Raw genomic sequence first — 21,020 nt, forward strand, 5'->3', positions numbered from 1 at the left:
TTTAGTATTTAAGGGCTACCCTGAACCCTAGAAAATTAGATTCCTGCAACTACAAGAAGAAGGACTGCCCAGCTGAAAACCCCTGCAGCGGAAGACCAGAAGACGACAACTGCCTTGGCTCCAGAAACTCACCGGCCTGTCTCCTGCCTTCCAAAGATCCTGCTCCAGCGACGCCTTCCAAGGGGACCAGCGACCTCGACATCCTCTGAGGACTGCCCCTGCTTCGAAAAGACAAGAAACTCCCGAGGACAGCGGACCTGCTCCAAGAAAAGCTGCAACTTTGTTTCCAGCAGCTTTAAAGAACCCTGCAAGCTCCCCGCAAGAAGCGTGAGACTTGCAACACTGCCCCCGGCGACCCCGACTCGGCTGGTGGCGATCCAACACCTCAGGAGGGACCCCAGGACTACTCTGATACTGTGAGTACCAAAACCTGTCCCCCCTGAGCCCCCACAGCGCCGCCTGCAGAGGGAAACCCGAGGCTTCCCCTGACCGCGACTCTTTGAACCTAAAGCCCCGACGCCTGGGAGAGACTCTGCACCCGCAGCCCCCAGGACCTGAAGGACCGGACTTTCACTGGAGAAGTGACCCCCAGGAGTCCCTCTCCCTTGCCCAAGTGGAGGTTTCCCCGAGGAATCCCCCCCTTGCCTGCCTGCAGCGCTGAAGAGATCCCGAGATCTCTCATAGACTAACATTGCGAACCCGACGCTTGTTTCTACACTGCACCCGGCCGCCCCCGTGCTGCTGAGGGTGAGATTTCTGTGTGGGCTTGTGTCCCCCCCGGTGCCCTACAAAACCCCTCTGGTCTGCCCTCCGAAGACGCGGGTACTTACCTGCAAGCAGACCGGAACCGGGGCACCCCCTTCTCTCCATTCTAGCCTATGTGTTTTGGGCACCACTTTGAACTCTGCACCTGACCGGCCCTGAGCTGCTGGTGTGGTGACTTTGGGGTTGCTCTGAACCCCCAACGGTGGGCTACCTTGGACCAAGAACTAAGCCCTGTAAGTGTCCTACTTACCTGGTTAACCTAACAAATACTTACCTCCCCTAGGAACTGTGAAAATTGCACTAAGTGCCCACTTTTAAAACAGCTATTTGTCAATAACTTGTAAAGTATACATGCAATTTTTATGATTTAAAGTTCCTAAAGTACTTACCTGCAATACCTTTCAAATGAGATATTACATGTAGAATTTGAACCTGTGGTTCTTAAAATAAACTAAGAAAAGATATTTTTCTATAACAAAACCTATTGGCTGGATTTGTCTCTGAGTGTGTGTACCTCATTTATTGTCTATGTGTATGTACAACAAATGCTTAACACTACTCCTTGGATAAGCCTACTGCTCGACCACACTACCACAAAATAGAGCATTAGTATTATCTATTTTTTACCACTATTTTACCTCTAAGGGGAACCCTTGGACTCTGTGCATGCTATTCCTTACTTTGAAATAGCACATACAGAGCCAACTTCCTACATAGTGCTAATGATTTACACTGACTCTAGCTTGGTGTAGTGCCAAGAAACTTTTTGCAAAAGCAGTTTCAGTGCACGGTGTCAGCAGATTGCACATATTAGTTATCGAATTTCCTGGAAATTACATGAATTAATATATTGGCACGTTCTTATTTTTTTTCCAAAAGTGAATTTCATAACCATCACAGATTTTATTCAGTTCTAAAATGTGTTTTGTGGGTGTGGCCAAGATGGCATCGGACTAAGACTTGTTTTCGGTCCCTCCACCGCCCGGGCCCATCACAGCCACATCCAGTGGCATCCCAAGCCCTAGGAGCCCTGATTTTAAACCCCTCTCCCCCCAACTCTCCCCCGCAGGGGGTCCACAGAGATTTCCACTGCCGCACACCCAGTGTTTGGAGCGGCAAGCCAATGGCCCGGATGTCACTTAAAATGGTGGCCACTTGGAGCTGGGTGCATGCTCTCGAGCGTCTACTGAGCCGCATTGCTGTGTCCATCCAGCTCAAGACCGTCACCGCAGCCCCACCACCAAGCCCCACCACCAGAGAACTTGCAGCTCCCTCGACTGCCTCAGTCCCTTGACGAGACCCACCAAATACAAGCCCATGGTCTTTCCACCCAGCGGAGGCTGCCAGAGAGAACATCCAGCACAGGAGTGGTGATCTGCAGCCTGCTTACACTAAGCTGGGGAGCGTGCACCAGCACTGGCATGAATGGGGCCAGGTCTGGACATGATCTGGGGGGTGGACTGCCCGCTTGTGCTGCCCCTGAAGCCTCGCCTCTGCCCTTGCTAGCTTCAAGGGCCTTCCTTTAGGCAGAGCACTCCGGAGCGGAGAGTATGCCTCCAACACACTCCCAAAACAGGCCAGTGAGCCTCATCTTCAGCATTTAGAGACTGTACTTCCTGGCTGATCATTGAGGCCCAGACCCCCTATAGAAAAAGCACACCTGAATACCCCACTCAGCACCACTGGCATTTCCTGGGTGTTGTACACAGGGAGGCTTGCTGCAAGCAGATAACCCCTGCGCGGGGGGCCTAGCCAGAGACAGTGACTCTCTCCCTGCATGTGCTCAGGAGAGGTGCGATTGCAACCCAGGGCCTGCCCCTTGAATAGAGCAGGCCAACTGGCACAGTAGACCGTTCACAACCTGGCTTGGGCACGACAAGCCTCATCTGCTGCAATCACTGACTTCACTGCAGATCACTGAGACTCAAGTCTACGCCACAGATGCACACTTGGAAACTCTCCAGTGCTACTCTGACGTTCTCAGTGCAGAGAGCACAGAAACCTTGACCTTGGGAGACTGCCTCCGCATAGTGCTTGATTAGAATCCGTGTCTACCCCCTGCTAGCACTGAGGAGCAGCACATCTGGGATTCAGGGCCTACATACTGCAAAGTGCCACTGGCCAATACATCAAGTCTCTCACACCTGCCACAGGCACAGAAAAGATGCACTGACAAGTAGAGGTGTCCTGAGTGGGAAGGGGTGGGGTGAGACCCACAGTCGACAGAACGCTACATAGCTTGCTACTTGCAGCAGCCAGCAAGAGGCAGTCTCCCTGGCTGGACCTGCCCCTGGACCCCGAGGTCTGACCCTACACCGTGCAAATCGCACAACCACGCCGGACACAGCCCCGCCTCGCATACTGGACAGGCCTAAGACCCATGGAGCTCTTTATAAACGGGGCCCCAACGGGGCCCTTTCTCCCCCTCGTGATCTTCCTGACACCAATAGAGTGTCTGGGACAAAGGAGGAGATCACAGTGCACAACCCATACCCCGCATCAAGCAGACTGCGACATCTTAGATCCCCTTCTCTCCTTTTATCCTGTAGGCTTGGCATTGCTCTGTGACCTACACCCACCCAGAACCACTGTGCCTACGATTGAGACTAAGACACCCTTGGGCCTCACCTGACCCTGCTACCCATTTTCTGGGTGGGAACTCGTCTTGGAGGATTTCTCTCTCCACCATTAATATGGCTTCCTCGAAACACAAAAAAGAACAATCGGTACGGTAGATGCAGACCCAGTCCACTCCGGCACACAATAAAACCTCTGGAACCATTTTGCCCCCGCCTCACGACTACTCTGAAGGGGGGCCACCGATGCAGAACTAGCTCCGTTCAGTAGAGGTTTCTAACATCTCTTTTCAACTCTCTGAAGACAGATCTGAAAGACCTTCGAAAAGACCTGTCTCAAGAAATTTGTGACATTTGCTCCGATCTCAACTCGATAGGGGAGAGGGTGTCTGGTCTAAAGGACAATAAGGATGCACGGGACAAAGAGGTAGAGCAACTTCATCAAATTGTCTACCTCCATGAACAGCTGCTACGCACCCAGGCAGAAGACCTTGAGAACTGGTCCTGTTGTAACAACATCTGCATTAAGGGGGGCCCCCGCGGGCGCCAAGAGTGAGGACATCAAGAAATACAGTACAGCCCTTTTCCGTGTGATCCTAGTGTGGGCTGATGACAGATCTACTGCTGGACCAGGCTCACAGGGAGGGCAGCCCCAGGGGAGCTGGCTCTAGACATCTTAGTATGTGTCCTCAACTAAGTCAAGGAAGACATCCTGAGGCTTGCTCGAGACAAACAACCCATTCGGGCCTGGAACCACAGGTTGGGCTTATACCAAGACATCTCTCTACATACACTTCAACAGCGTAAAGTGTTTAAACCCATCAAGGAATTTCTCTGCTCGAAGACATTTCGTATGGATGGTGGCACCCCTTCCAGCTTATCTTCTGCTGGGAGGGCCAACCGCACCAAACAAAGACTCTTCAAGATGCCCGACGAGCCCTGGGATTGACCGGCAACTCCGAACCACGATCATCCCGAGAAGGTTCTCCCAATGGACCCCCACACGGACAAAGGGCGAGCTGCCACCAGAACGGGCCGCTGTACTCTCTCTCCTAGAGCCACATTTGTCTCCTGCAGGAGACCCATCTCCTCCCAAAAGATGTCCCCCAGATGCGCTCCAAATGGTTCCCCCAGCAATTATGATCCTCGACGCAGGCGAACAAGGGAGGGATGGCTATCCTGGTGTCTAAAAACTTTCCAGGGAAATATCCACAAAAGTTGACTAAAACAAAAGGTCAACTACTTGCCTATAGAATGTGTCTGTCTATGCAACTTCTACTTCACAATTGCCTCCATATACACCCCTAACACAAAGCAAGAGCCATTCATCATAGAGGTCCTGACCCCGGTCCTGAGCACCCCAGACTCTGCGATCCTTAGAGGGTTGATTTGAACTTGGTCATGGTTAACAACCTGGACAAATATGGACAACGATCTGACTTATTTCCTGGCCTCCTGTGCTCTCTACAACTGCACCCAGGTCCTTCTTGGACTACATGTCCTAACACTCATGGTACACATAGATGCACCACATTACTGGCCCGCCAGTTGGAGATTGAGGGACACACTACTCCATACACCCAGCATGGTGGAGGTGACGCGTCTGTTTATCACAGACTACCTTAGCAATGATAATGGGCTAATGTCTCTCTCTTCCCCCCGGGAAGCTTTCAAACTTGTGGTTTGAGCGGAACTGATCTCCATCTCTGCAGTGGAGAATAGTGCTCACAAAGAGAAAAAGCACCAACTGGAAGTATAGTGACAGACTGGGAAGAGATTCATAAACGCACAAGAGCTCCATGAGTATGGAGGGAATTAGAAAAGACCCGCCTGCAGCTGAAACGATTGGATCTCGGCTGGGCTGAATATGCCATAGCTCAGTTGAAACACAAGTTTTGCCTGGGGGGCAATCGCTGTGGACAACTCGTGGTGCATAAACTACGGACCTGAGCTCACACAGCTACAATTTCAGTGATACAGTCCTCCAAGGCCTGCGAAGCTTACACTGACCCCCAGATAGCAGCTGCTTTCCAAGACTTCTACCAATCTCTCCATGCAGCTGTGGTTGACACAGCCGCAGACTTCTTCACCTATCTGGATGAGTGTGACCTCACACTACTTCCCCAATCTGAAGCGGAGTCCCTTGACAGACCCATCCACATAGATGTAATCATCTCAGCCATTGCCCGTCTAAAACTCACGGGGTCCCCATGTGCTTATGGCTTTTCCCCACTCTTCTTCAAGACCTTTTGCTCAGAACTCTCCCTGATCCATACACGGCTTTGCCGACACCGGCTCCCTCAAAGACACTATGTTGGACACAACTATCACAGTGATCCCGAAGCAGAGCAAAGACCCGACCTCCTGTTGGTCATACCTACCCATATCGCTAGTTAATATTGATACTAAACTCTTCACTAGTGTCCTGGCCCACTGCCTGAACTCCCTCATGCCTGGTCTGGTAAATCCAGACCAGGCAGGTTTTATCCCCACCAGACAATGTGAAGACAATACAAAGCACCTCCTGCATCTAATCGACAAGATCAATTGATGCTGAGAAAGCATTCAATAGGGTACATTGGCCCTACCTATTTGAAACACTTTCTCGCTTCGGGTTTGGCCCTAAGCTAATGAGCTCGATTAAATGTGCCTACAATTTGCCCCGGGCTTTGGTCCGGGTGAATGGTGTTCCCTCTCAACCCTTCCGGATATGGCGAGGGATGAGACAGGGCTGCCCTTGTCCTCTCTCCTCTTCACTGTATACATGGAGACCCTGGTCCAGGAAATCCAAATGAATCCTGGTATCTAAGAGATCATATTTGGTGGAGATCACCATCTTATTAGCCTTTATGCGGACAATTTAATCTTAGCTCTCTGATCCGCTGGTCTTGCTCCCGGCTTTCGTCATCAAATTGCTCAGCTTTTGGCCAGTATCTGGCCTACGTGTAAACATGCAGAAGTCCTGAATCCTAAATCTCTGCTTCTCCTGCACATGAAGCAACTCTTAGCTTTCAATTCCCATTCCTCTGGTCATCCACCCACCTTCCATATTTGGGGATCGAACTCGCACATACTACCTCTCAAACTACCCATGTAAACTACACCTCCCTCACAAAGTTCATGCAGGCTGATTTGGAGACATGGCGCTCTCATAACCTCTCCTGGCTAGGCCGCATAGCAGCAATCAAAATGGCCTTGCTCCCCGTATCCTGTATTTCTTTCAAACGCTTCCACCTCACCCCACTGAGACACACGCTACTCTCTCTCCAGACTATGATCTTTAGTCTGGAATGGGAAACCTCCATGCTTATCCAGACAGCTACTGCACTGTCCAAAGTCGGAGAGAGAATTGGCAATACCCTGCCTCAGAAGATACTTTCAAGCAGCCCACTGCGCTACCTGGTTGAATGGAGTCACTTGCTTACAGAAAAACACTGGTGCTTCACGGACCAAGCGGTGGCTGGGTTCCATATTTGGAAACATAGAGCGATAGACATATATTCCTCTCCTATCACCAGATCTTTCTTTCGGGTCTAAGATGCGGTCGCACTCAAAGCAGGGTTAACCTCCTTCCCTAAACTCATGAAGCCCATTTGCGCTAACCCTGACTTCGGCTCAGGTATGTGCCTAGATAACTTTCATCAATGACAGGCGGGAGGCTGCAAAAGAGTAGGAAGTTTATTTGATCCAAATGGAATCATACCTGTTGACTGCCTGAAAGAGGATTATAAATTAACTCGGGCTGATGGATTACAATACCTGCAGGTCTTACATTGGGTACTACAACCCACAATTCCACTCTATGCTCCGAGATCTCTCACTCTGTTCAAGAAATGGGTGTTTCTCAAGCATGATGACAAGCGCTTGATATCCGAAATATACACATTCATAGGTGCTCAAACCCACCCGCCTAAAACACTGGGCCAGTGCTGAACTTGGTAGGAAACTGACAGACGTGGAGTGTGAAGCCATATTTTACAGAACCCATCACTCTGCTCATTGCTCAGCTAGCACAGCAACAGCTTACAAACAAATCTCCTATTGGTATCTCACACCGGCCCGGATCCAGTCCTGGGACCTGTCTAAAGCTGCAGCATGTTGGAGGGGATGTGGCACATTGATACATCTCATGTGGCACTGCCCAAAGCCGGAACGCTTCTGGGATTGCATAATGGATGATGTTGACCTAGCCTTCAACACAATTCCCAGATTCCCGACATACACTATACTAGGCCTACCCAAACCACTAACCTTCCTACTACGCTCCACGAAAGGGAGGCAGATGGCCCTGGCTCTTGGAGCAGCTCACCAGGTCATACTATTACAATGGGGCACAGGGAAGATACCCGACTACACGTCATAGCTCCAGAAACTTTGGTTCCTGCTGGGAATGGAGAAACTATCTCTAGCAGCAGACCATCAAAGCCACGATCTCTCTACCATCTGGGTGCCTCTTATCCAAATTCTTTCATCCAAATTTAAGGAGCTCACCTGCCCTGATTACCTTGCGTCTTTTGCCCCCAATTGACAGCACACTGACTTAATCCTACGACACGATTTGCAAGTGGCTCGCGAGGTCTTCATTAAGCTTCTAAGTACATGTGACTCATCTCACACATCTGCCTTGCAGCTAAAAGGGAGCAGGGGAGGGAGGGGGGAATTATGGGGTGGGAGGTGTTTCAGGCTTATCTTCTTTCTGTTTTGTTCTCTGGTTGCACCTTCTAATGCTGCCAGCCCCCTGTTTGTGGCACTAGAGCAGTGTTCAATAAGTAAGTTGTCACTCATTACTAATAGTTGCCAGCCCAAAGGGTTGTAGGCACATGGCTGTGTTCAGGTAAAATTAAAATAAACTGAATTGATCCATAAAATGTGTGTTAGTTGTCTTGAAAGGTTTTATGCAAAGGAATAGCCCATAGCTGTCACTTTTACCAGGGGTGTCGATTGTAAGATTTGAATGAGCCCAGAGAGTAATAATTTGTGAACTAGCCAATTAGTAGTCTGACGACAGCAAGAATGAGCCAGTCCAATCCCACTGGAGTAGCCCTCTATCGACCCTGTCCTGGTAACGCCACTTTGAGGGGAAACTTTTTTAGGAAGATTCTCAGAAGACATATCGGCTTAGACAGGAAATAAATTGTCTAGTGTGTTTTGGACTGGCATCAACCTAGTTCTTCAAGGTTAGGGTAATGTTTCTCTGTAGTAAATAAAGGGGGTAGGTCTTTACAGGTGATCCATGTTTAGAAATCAAGTGGTAGGGTAATCAGGGACTATGACATAATGCCCAGGCAATGTACTGTTCTGGTGGTATTGTCTTGGAGCTAGGTATCCCCTTCTAGCAAACATGGTTCCTTCTTGCTGAAAAATGGTTATTACCACTGTGGCAGACTCTTTTTATTTGCAGGCCATTAGGGACTCTGCTGCACTGATCATCCATAGTAAATACCTTCAAGATAAGCCCAGCCATTCTGTTCTAAGAGAAGGATACATCATCTTCCCAGCACATGCAACTAGATTTTCAAATGATACACTTGGGTTTGGCGAAACAGAATCTGATCCTTCACATAAGGTGTTAACCCAGATGGGGACACATCAGGCTATAATTTTTAAAGAACATTCTATCAACTGCAGTATTTGGAATGTACTATGCCCTGCCTGTAATCGGAGACTTCAGTTTTTAGCACCATCACCATGATGCCATCCTTTCTGTGACCTTTTTAAAAATCTGATTATAAAGGAAATAGCTAAAAATGATTCATGTTTACTACATGAAGTTTATCTTTACCACGTTCATGATGAAAAGAATTACTAGGTTAAAAACAGAAAGTAACTCTAGTTCCAGTATACACTGTGCAACCTGTTGCTGTAGACTGTTTTGTGTATTAAAGGTGGATTTACTGCTCTTCTTGGTGCTTTCTAACTTCCTGTTTTGGCCATGTGGGTTTTTTGATTATCTGAATAGACTGCTTCCTCTCACATAAACTGCACTCTAGTACAAATGTAGGCTGGGAGGGTGATGTTCAGCTGGGGTAATTCGACCCGTTTCATGAGCAAGTGTTTTACCTCTACCACCACCCTCCCACACCCACAAGCTCTGTACTGTTTAACTCCTCCTCCTCCTAGGGCTTCCATTCTGGGCATCCACGCAAAGGGTGAAATCTTAAGGGGCTTTTCCTGTTTGGCATAGAAAATGGTTATTGAAAGAAACTGTAACCCAGAATTGCTAGGCAGCTGAAGTGCAGTAAGAATCATGCCCTTTCCATTCTATACACTGCACTCAGTCCTTGCATGCCCTTTTTATTATGAATAACTAGTAGCTATTACCACTCTATCATGCGTACACACACAAGACTCAACACCTGATGTCACCCATTCTCTCCTCCCACACCCCAGTATCGCTCACATTCATAACCACTACTTCCTAATCCTGCCTCCAATGCTTTCCCAATATACACACACACCTCATAGTTACACTTGCAATAGCCCACCTCTCTGGTCATCATGCCAGATCTCAGACCACCTCTACGTCCTCCCATCATCTTTCCACCTAACGCTTCTTTGTGCTAAGAACCCTACAAACCCCACAGTTCACTAGAGCCTCCCAGCCAGAATATTCCCTCGGCTTTTACATCCCACACATCTATGGACCACTCCTAGTATAGATGAAAGCATACCATCTTTTCCCTTATTACAAACATCACCCAAAAGAATGCCCACAGTATCCAATTCTCTCTCCTTTTCCCCCACCCTTCACTTCTCTGTTCAAAGCCCCCAGACCTTCAAGTACTCTTACAATAAACACAACCTTTACCGATCTAATTCTAACACATCTCTTCCAGTACACTGCACATGGTCTCTGCCCCCGGGCTCCAACAATAAACCATCCTCAGTCCACATTCATTGACCCACCCCAGCATGTTTTCCATCTCTAACATCACAGAACCACTCTTCAACTACTATCCAGACACCTACATCATCTCTACAACAGCTTTCTCCCTAACACCTCCACTAAGTAAGCTATCTGCTGTCCCCCCCATACCCATAGATAAAACTAATTACTTTTCAGAGTCTTATGAGTCTTAGTAATCACCTATTAAACCCAATCCTCTCTTAATCTTCGAAACTAATCCTACTTCCGCGCCACTTTCGACACATATCACAACATCTTGCACATCCACCTCAACAAAGAACAATGAGGCATAGAACATCACAACCGTTCAGTAGACCTTACCACACATAGCATTTCTCCTCGGCTGACCAAAATCAATTGTACAAAAGACTAATGGCCGCCTCAACCTTTAAAGCTCTTAATTTTGACCCAACAGCCTGCTACCACCACTAACGTACACTCCCATTCGGAAGATGCAAAGGGAAACAAAGCCCCCAGTCTCATATTAAACCTTCTCTTCTGGCTCACAGCAGCAAAACCCATCCATAATGCACAATACATACCACCACAACGATACTTTTATCTAACAAAGGCATACACTACCTTCTCAAATCCATTCCATGCAAACTCTGTAAAAGATCCTCTAGAACATGGAAGCACCCACGTGAACCCTCTACCACTCAGTGTTTATCCTTCCCATCCTACTTAGTTTCAACTCACTTACCTCTACCTACTCTATCCACAATTAAGCACTCTGCCTCCCTAGCTCATACATCTATAACTACACTAACATACGTTACATCCACCAACCCAAATCACAAGCCCACTGTCCAATAATACAGGACACAAAATACACATCAATCATGTTCTTTAGCTCATACTGTAGTTCTCATTACAACACCACCCCAAATAAACTGCTGCTAATAAGTGATCAAACACAAGCCTTTAACAACATATCTGTGAACTATAATGAACACAGAACCAGGCATATTTTTCATCACAGAAAACGTGGTAGGTGAAGACATGATGCCGGTACTCAGTGAGGCAGTACCTATTGCATATCGAATCCAAGCATAGTTGTCCAGGCAAAACTGGAGAAGTAGCAATGATCTTCAAAAAACTAATGGTAGTCACCAAAGATGATATCATTCTTTGACTCGCAGATAAAAGACAACCCTACATTTTCCTGCACGTTTTCCTTTCTATACAGACCAACTCTAACCACTAAAGCTTTCATAGACACATTTCTAGATGCCACATGAGACTTATCCCTGAATCACCCTAAACTAAGCGTAGCTATCAACCTGAATATCTGGTTCACCAGACCAAATATGTAACAACCAATCTGTCACACCTAGCCTGGAAGCTCTTATCTGCCAAACTGTCTCAGTCACCATTTATATGGCATTGCCATCAATGCTATTGACCATCTCAAGTGGAGCATCCATCAAAGTACTGCCTTAATTTATTATGTCATCTAAACCTTCTAACAAAGTTTCCTCCTTTAGCACAAGCTACAGACAATGGAAAAAGCTCAACATGAAAGAACGCTAAGCCAATGTTACATCAAATATAGTCCTAGGTGAGATTAACACAGTAAGATTTGTACGACTGGATGAACAAAGTATTCAACAAGAGAAATAACCTTGTAAACCACTTGCGATCAAAAAAAAGATATGGAAAACACCACTGATGAATGATAAAATAAAAGACAGAAATACAATTATGCTCTCTGCACAAAAAAGTGGTACAAATCAAAGATCCCTTAGGACAAAAAAACACCCTAGAATACACAACAAAATCTCAAAAGCCACCATGAAATATCCAAAAGAGCTCACTATACTCAGGAATTCCTATGGTCTAAGGAAATGCCTCTTTTTGCCTGTTTACCCCCACATTTTTGGACTGATGCTACTGGTTTTTCCACTCTGAGTGGCACCGAGGTCTGGTTATCAGACTTCAGTGCCCTGTGTTGTGTCTCTGTAAAAATTACATGGCAATTGGGTGTATCCAATTTGACAAGGACTGACTTGCTTATAAGTCCCTGTTATATGGTACCCAGGGCATGTAAGGCAGAGTGTCCACTATGGAGACCTATGTAGGGAGCTTTATTTTGTTATGTAAGACCTATATTTTAACTATTTTAATGGCAACACTTCCAAATAGTTGGTTTGCTGTGGATAAAGTTTGTAGCCCTATTGGAAAACACAGGGCTACCAGTTGGCATCACAATCCAGCAAACCCCTCAATGTGACTACCTAACTGGGTCATGTAAGGTATCAAACTAATTGTGACATTAAACCTGACCTGATGGTCAGGCCAAACTTATTACCACTATTAAAGATAAGCAACTCTGTGCTCCAACTAGTCCAGTGGCCTCACAAAGGCCCTGGTACACAGACAGCTTTCTGGTCGTCTTGGGAGATTCGTGAAGGACTTCCCACACAGGAACAAAGGCCGTTGCTGCGGAGTGAGGTGTTGCCTCCTCCCCCATGCACTCAGGGTGTTAGTCCAAAAGGCAAGTCTCAAAGGTGAAGCCACCATTGTGAGGGAAGTAGCGCCAACACCCCTGAGCCAGATGGCTTTTGTTCCTGCAGACAAAGTGAAGACCGGGTCAAGGAGGGAAGACTCACTCCCACACCGGTTCTATCATGGGTGTGTAGCCCTCTGGTAGCCACATCTCTGGGTTGAGCTTCCAAACTCCTGACAACTGAGGAAGGGTCGTGCCATCTTGAAAGAGGCAAGAATGTGACACATGGGGATAGACAGATGCCACACATCATAGGAACGTCATCACTAGGTAGGAGAGGACCAAGGAGCCCCTGGGATAGTGACTCAGTTTTCCCCTCCGGGCACTTTCCTGGGAAAAATATGGCACCCCTGGCACTTTGACCATCCGGTCACACTGGAATCTGAGAAAGGGCTGAAGAAGGACTGCCCAGCTGTCCTTGGACCAGCACAAAAAGAGGCTGCACCGTTAGAAGGACTGCACCTGCTGCTCTCTGGGCTAGCAAAGTTTGGACTGTGCCTCCAGCCATTGGCTCAGAGAACAGTTGAGTCCCAGCCCCAACCTACAGTAGTGACTCCAGCGATCAGTCGGCTCATTTCCTTGAACCAGCTCCAGGCACACAAGAGCTGAAGTAGCCCAAACCAACAAGTTGTTAGCCACAGCAAATGTTTTGCTGCTACCAGTCGCTGGGCACCCAAAAGGACAAATCTGAGATAGCCAAAAGTTGCACTTGAGCCTGCCTGACCCGGGAGTACTATCCAAGTGTGGATTCGTTACACCCAAGGATCACTAGCCCCTACTTAAGGATTTCACCCCATCCGTGGTGCATATTGACCAGTAGCCAAGCATCATCTGGCCTGCTACTGCAATGTAGAGTACTTCGAGGGACCCAGATTTCTCTTGCCAAGTATTCCTCACTTCACCTGTGAACTGAAGACCCCCCACAAAAACTTTTGACCGCACCACAGTGAGAACATCCTTTGAGCACCTTTTCCCTGCATTTCTCTGCGTCAGGACCACTCCGGGGTAGCCAGATAACAATCCAAAGTGTCCTCTCTGGCCCCCTGAACCTCTGTTCTTCTGGAATTGGTCTCCCAGCCCAGGCCAGAGTAGCAGAACTAACGGTTTCAACTTTTGAAACGTTTCTGAAGTTTTTGTTGAACAGTGCCTGTTAGCGGTCACATTTAAAAGTGATAATATCTTCAAAGGTCTGTATCTCCCAAACCACAGTTGGATTTCGTTCATCAAGATTTATAAAAATTCATAAAAATATAATCTATTTTTGAGTCTTTGCATTCTCATTTTGTTGTTTGGTGCTGATGAATGCTTTACACAAAGTTCCTTTGATAATCCTTACAGCTCACAGACACAGCTGATCAGGGTTTAGCTTGAGGTTAAGTAAATATGACTGAACCCAAGATGGTTTTGTTGAAAGTACTGCAGAGTAGGGCCTCACAGTCATATCATATAGTACACCCAAATCCTCACAGATGCCATAAAACTGTGTGGGAAATTTATTTAAAATGCAGAGTGCATTTCAATGCCAAAGCTACAATCAAAAGATTTCTTGATCAACTGGCAGAGCAAAGCAAAAACTTTAAAACTGTACATTTTCTAAGCAAATCAACCAGATACCTACTTGATTTCCAGTGTGAAGGATTCACTTCAAGAATGTAGTCCCTATTAACAACTGACCCTTACAGAACTACATGATGTAGAAATATCAAGTGGACCAGCTTGCTCACTATCTGATTCACATACTACTAAATCTCTCAATAAAATATTGCTATCCATATTAGTCTTCCTTGCAGTCATGACTATAATCAACATATCTCTAACCTCGAGCACATTTCTGTCAGTACTCGAGATATCATACTTATGACCACTAATAAAAACACACAACTTGGAACCAACTGATCCTAACAACTACAAACTGATCTCAGACTGCCCTTTCCTCAAACAACTAACAGGAGGAGTCGTTTTTTAACAAATCTTGCACTTCCTGCATTGTCTATAACATGCAGGGTCCATTCTGGATGAGGCACTGAAATCAGCAATGATTTCCGTAAGAACAGTAACAGATAAATAAAGAGTTGTAGCATTTCTACTCTTTGACCTAGCAACAGAATTCAACACAGTCCATCATAAATATTACTACAGAGATTAAAAGTAACTGACATGAGAGGAAATACCCTCTAATGGATCTTCCCCCTGACTTATGGACAGTTCAATGTTGCAATACCTCCCATTCACCTCAGTTCCCTACAGCATCAAACAGCTGTATCTGAAGGCTTAATCATCTTGGCACCCCATTTTGATGTAGTTCAGACCACGTCCTGGAGCTCATCAAATCCTAAAGCCTCACATTTTACTGCTACACCGACAATACTCATATAAATACTAAAGCTGGAAAACCTTAATTATATTTCAGCCTCCACATTTCTATCTGCTGGGGAACTTAGTGAGGCCCAAAGGGCGGAAAATGTCATACACGTTTTTGAAACTTAGACCAATTCTCAAATAAACAGCAGAATTATCACATTGTACAACATCCTGCATGAGCATCATGGTGAATTATGCATGGCCCGGCTCTGAGAGTGTATTTTCAGCATCAGAAGTGGGAATGTCGGGTGCTCTCAAAGTGTCCAGTATCACATTCCACTGCTGAGCACTGTCTCTAGTTCTTAGACCCCTGAGAGCCTCCCTCAAAAGCACTGCCCCCTCGACCTCCGCCCATTTGATCAACGCATTTCTCCATCGGTTTATCTGTGGGCCCTTCGGATCTTTCCAATGCAAGGTTATTTCTCTCCTTGCTAATATCAGGGCCAGGTCTATGAACCGATTTGTAATTTTATACTTGCCGGGGCGTGGGAAATCCCCCCAGGCCACTACAATGGCAGATCGGGGTAATGTTCTATCCGTGCAGGAAGAAATTGTTTCAAATATCACCGTCCAGTAACCCCCCAATCTGAGGGCAACTCCAGAGCATATGTAACAGTCCCACTGCCAGTTCTGCGCAACGAGGGCAACTGGCATTAATAAATCTTCGATATCATATAGGGGGTTAAATAGGCCCTATGAAAGACACATACATTTATCAATTTAAACCTGCATTCCTGGAAACTGTGTAAATATGAGAGGTTATTCTAGTCCACTGTGCGTCATCTAGTGTAGTGCCCAACTCCCCCTGCCATTTGGTTTTAAGTTTACTTAAGGGGAGACATGCGTAGGTTAACAAAGAGGTATCTATCCCTGATATCAGCCCCCGCTTAGTGCATAATAGCTCACAAGTGAGATGCATCGGGGTCTGCTAACCCCGTGCCCCATTGCTTACGAAGAGTTCTGACTATTGTATTATAGGCGAGGAACAGCCCCGGCGGGAGCTGGAATGTTTCTTGTAGTTCTGCATTGGTACATAGCCTCCCATTGTTATATAGAGTCCCTATGGTGTCAATCTGAAATGATATGAGTCAGGCGATGCCCCCTATCATCTTTACTTCCACCATGACATACGATTCAGACGATCATCTCATTCAGATGCAAGAGGCTCAACAAATTGGTGCTTGCAGTCATGCTTGAAGCTGTTACACGCTTTATATTGACAACATTTCTCTGAAAATATCAGTAACAGTCCCTCACACATCACTCACATAAAAAATAAATTACAAGAAAACTGTACCAAAACAATCAAAGAAATGTTCAATGTCATCAGAGCAAGACTCTGCAGTAAATGGAAGTACTTTAGTTATATGCAGGGCCTCTGGAATTATGTGGCAGATAGGACTAAATTATGTGGCAAGGTTGACCAATTTATGTGGCAAGAAAATTACCAGTTATGCATTTACAACACCAGTAGCTCTAATTCAAGCAAATGTGAGAACTATGGCATTGCAAATGCTTGCTTTGTTATGTATTTTACTGAGCCAGAATGGTGGAACACTACTTTTCCCTTGTGCAGAGCCTGTGTGCCAATCCAGATGTGTGTCCCCTCTTGTGTGGTCACTCAAAATCGGCTCTGGAGGTAGGGACCTCCTATTAGATTTGTGTAAGCCTGATGAGGGGGGCAAAAGCTGTGGCTTTAAAGGTGTCACCTAGCATTTGCTTTCGACAGGGCAGGCCCCTTCAAAGTTAATTAAGTACCACTCCAGCTGGTCTTCCTACCAGTGAGAAGAAATACATTCCCACTTCCCGTCCATTGTTTCACATCTTTCACACCTAGTTCTGACACAATGACAATGTCACTTTCTAATCACTGGGAGAATGTGCCATTTTTAATGACACACATGTTCTACTCATAAATATTTTACACCCTTCCTTTTGGGCAGCAAGGTCCTCTTATTTAATATTTCAAATCAAGTTTTCCTACCTGTCAAAAGGGAAATTTTGACTGATAAGGGCAGTAGAACTTAAGCTGCTGCTGTCACGTGACACAGAGTAAGACTGAAGCCGTGTATTCACTGCCACTGTAGTGGATGGTACAATAGGTGTGGCAGTCCACAAGTCTCACTTAACTTTCCATGCCATGGGTGTAATTCTACACATATACTATGCTTTATAGGAAAGTTAATCGTGGCAGTCTTCTTTGAACCCACTTTCGGCATATTCAGATCACCTACACTGGGCACTGTACAGCAGTGTCCCAGTGTTGGAGTTCAAGATGATCAGCTGGTGATTCACAAAACAAAAATGAAAAACTAGATGAAGACCTAAAAAGAGGTCACTTTGTAATAGTTGTTATCAGAGAACTGTTATCCTTTCTCATTACGATTCCCAAACACTGTCTCAATGTTTTCCTTGAACTCCTGCTTCAGTCTTTTTAGGGGTGTCCGTTTATGTCCCTCATTGAAAGGGGATGGATCATGTAGCCAGGGGCTCCCTATTTCCATTCTCCAGAAGTTGGTAGTTGGCACACTTAATAGCTGCGACCTTGGCATTGAATTTACATGTAGGGATATTTAAACAGGAGGATCATTTTTTGTCCAATAACAGCAACCATTCTTTCACTGGGTTTCCATACAAGCTATTAGTTGTGTACCACATTGCAGGCCGCAAATTGTGCAATGCTCTTACTTACCGGTGACAGTGCATTCATAACTGTGCCACATTTGTAGGTCTAGCCCAGCTCTTCAGACTTACTGTGCCATGTGGCCTTTAGCTGTTTCCTCTCTTCACTCACACACTAGCGTATTTTCACTCAAATCTCCACCAAATCTCTCATGACTACTCTTCCACCTCCTGATAGTTGTCACTTGGATCTTTCGCTGCTTGTCCCTTCTGATTTTTATTATTGATTTGTTTTACCTCACTACCTGCACGTGTTGTTGCCCTTGAAATGAAGCATCCACACTTTCCACCTTACAACCTCTTCAAGTCACCTTGCTGCCCACCCTGTCTGGTACCTTCTGTCCACTCTGCTGTAATCGGAGGATTGCATTTTTGATCATTTCTGCACTTACCCCAATGTTGATGTTTCTGACAGAGGCTACTATAGCTCACACTTAAACTGAACTTTTGACTGATGTCTTTGTAACACCCTCACTCTGACCTCTTTCAGGGCTTCCTGGATTCTTGCAATAAATTCTACCTTTCGGAGTTGGAGCAAGTTGACTTCCAACAGGAATATGAAGCCGCCAGAGGACAAATTAATAGCTGGGTAGAAGGAAAAACTGATGGTGAGCTCCCCTTTTCACCCATGGATTATCTGCTGAATGCGTTCTTCCAAATGAAAAGTTACATTACACAAATATTATGTATTTGTATGTTTTTAGTCTTTAAATAAAACTGCACATGTCTCTAAAATGTGGTACAAGGTAAAGAACTGGCCAAAGGTTGTGGGGGGGCATTGCCTCTTCATTCCATCTCTGCTATTGTTGACTTCCAGTAGAGTTCCCTAAAATTATAGCTGAGGGATAGAACTCCTCTCCCTCTTTCCATTTACCTTTTTGATTCCTCAGTTTCATTTTTGCCTAGATGACCAGTGGTCTGCAAAGCTGGAATCATGTAACCATTTTGGTTCATTCACAAGCAACTTTACTCTTGCAGGAGGAGAGATTCACGATTCAGCTTAAAACAGAACAGCTTCTTCCAGCCCTCACACTGGACAATTTTAAATCTTTGTCCAGATATCAAGTAGAGGCGTGGTTATAGGCTATACAATTTTAAGAGACAGACCCCACTTCATTAGGCTGATGGAACTAAAGGGGCCGAACTACCAGTTTCTTTAAAAAAAAAAAAGAAAATCCTTCATGTTTGTAGGAAGTTGGCTCTGTATATAATATTTCAAAGTACGAAATAGTGTGCACAGAGTCCAAGGGTTCCCCTTAGAGGTAAGATAGTGGCAAAAGTAGATAATTCTAATGCTCTATTTTGTAGTAGTGTGGTCGAGCAGTAGGCTTATGAGAGGGTAGTGTTAAGCATTTGTTGTACACACACAGGCAATAAATGCGGAACACACACTCAAAGACTTACTCCAGGCCAATAGGTATTTATATTGAAAAATATATTTTCTTAGTTTATTTTAAGAACCACAGGTTCAAGATTTACAAGTAATACTTCAAATGAAAGGTATTTCACTTAGATACTTTAGGAACTTTGAATAAAAGCAATATCAAATACAGACTTTGTAAAAATGGCAATAAGCTATTTTCAAAGTGGACACTGCAAAAATCAACAGTTCCTGGGGGAGGTAAGTAAAGGTTAGGTTTGGAGGTAAGTAAAACACTTACAAGTCTCAAAGTTGGGGCCATGGTAGCCCACCCTTGGGTATTCGAGGCAACCCCAAAGTTACCACACCAGCAGCTCAGGGCCGGTCAGGTGCAGAGGTCAAAGAGGTGCCCAAAACATATAGGCTTCAATGGAGAACAGGGGTGCCTGGTTCCAGTCTGCCAGCAGGTAAGTACCTGCGTCTTCGGGGGGCAGACCATGGGGGTTTTGTAGGGCACCGGGGGGGGGGGGGGCACAAGCAGGCACAGAAAGTACACCCTCAGCGGCACAGGGGCAGCCGGGTGCAGTGTGCAAACAGGCGTCGGGTTTTAGGTAGGAAGTAATGGAGGGACCCGGGGGTCACTTCAACAATGCAGGCAGGCACGGGGGGGGCTCCTCCGGGTAGCCACCACCTGGGCTAGGCAGAGGGTGGACTGGGGGTCGCTGCTGCACTGGAGTTCGGTTCCTTCAGGTCCTGGGGGCTGCGGGTGCAGTGTTGGTTCTAGGCGTCTGGTCCCTTGTTACAGGCAGTAGCGGTCAGGGGGAGCCTCTGGATTTCCTCTGCAGGCGACGCTGTGGGGGCTCAGGGGGGTCATCTCTGGCTACTCACAGGCTCGCAGTCGCCGGGGAGTCTTCTCTGTAGTGTTGGTTTTCTGCAGGTCGAGCCGGGGGCGTTGGGTGCAGAGTGGAAAGTCTCACGCTTCCGGCAGGAGATGTGAAGTCTTTAAAGTTGTTTCTTTGTTTCAAGAAAGTTGCAGGTTGTTGAACAGGGCCGCTGTTCACAGGAGTTTCTTGGTCCTTGGGTGCAGGGCAGTACTCTGAGGCTTCAGAGGTCGCTGGTCCCTGTTCGATGCGTCGGTGTTGCAGTTTTCTTCGAAGTTGGGAGACAGGCCGGTAGGGCTGGGGCCAAAGCAGTTGTTGTCTCTGTCTTCACTGCCGGGCTTCAGGTCAGCAGTCCTTCTGTTTGTTAAGGTTGCAGGAATCTAGTTTCCTAGGTTCTGGGGAGCCCCTAAATACTGAATTTAGGGGTGTGTTTAGGTCTGGGAGGGCAGTAGCTAATGGGTGGCTACACCCTCTTTGTGCCTCCTCCCTGTGGGGTGGGGGCACATCCCTAATCCTATTGGGGGAATCCTCCAGACTCAAGATGGAAGATTTATCAAGGCAGGGGTCACCTCAGCTCAGGACACCTTAGGGGCTATCCTGACTGGTGGGTGACTCCTCATTGTTTTTCTCATTATCTCCTCCAGCCTTGCCGCCAAAAGCAGGGGCAGTTGGGATGCCCTGGGGCACTGTAATAAAAGGGGTGAGCCTTTGAGGCTCACCGCCAGGTGTTACAAATCCTGCAGGGGCAGGTGAGAAGCACCTCCACCCATTACAGGCTTTGTTACTGGCCACAGAGTGACAAAGGCACTCTCCCAATGTGGCCAGCAACATGTCTGATGTGTGGCAGGGGGCATATCTAAGATGCCCTCTAGGTGTATTTTACAATAAATTGTACACAGGCATCAGTGTGCATTTATTGTGCTGAGAAGTTTGATACCAAACTTCCCAGTTTTTAGTGTAGCCATTATGGTAATATGGA

At 46.5% G+C, this 21,020-nt stretch overlaps 1 protein-coding gene across 4 annotated transcripts in view; it reads left to right on the forward strand.

Moving 5' to 3' along the window:
* The window catches only part of LOC138268378 (serpin B6-like), a 163,183-nt gene that overhangs the window by 52,210 nt on the left and 89,953 nt on the right, over nt 1-21,020 (forward strand). For all 4 annotated transcript variants that reach the window (XM_069217971.1, XM_069217956.1, XM_069217966.1 and 1 more), the window contains exon 4: nt 18,291-18,408. In XM_069217971.1, the coding sequence (XP_069074072.1) occupies nt 18,291-18,408 (118 nt within the window). The remainder of the gene's footprint in view (nt 1-18,290; nt 18,409-21,020) is intronic.

This window comes from Pleurodeles waltl, chromosome 2_1, assembly GCF_031143425.1.
Source record: "Pleurodeles waltl isolate 20211129_DDA chromosome 2_1, aPleWal1.hap1.20221129, whole genome shotgun sequence".
NCBI classification, from domain to species: domain Eukaryota; kingdom Metazoa; phylum Chordata; class Amphibia; order Caudata; family Salamandridae; genus Pleurodeles; species Pleurodeles waltl.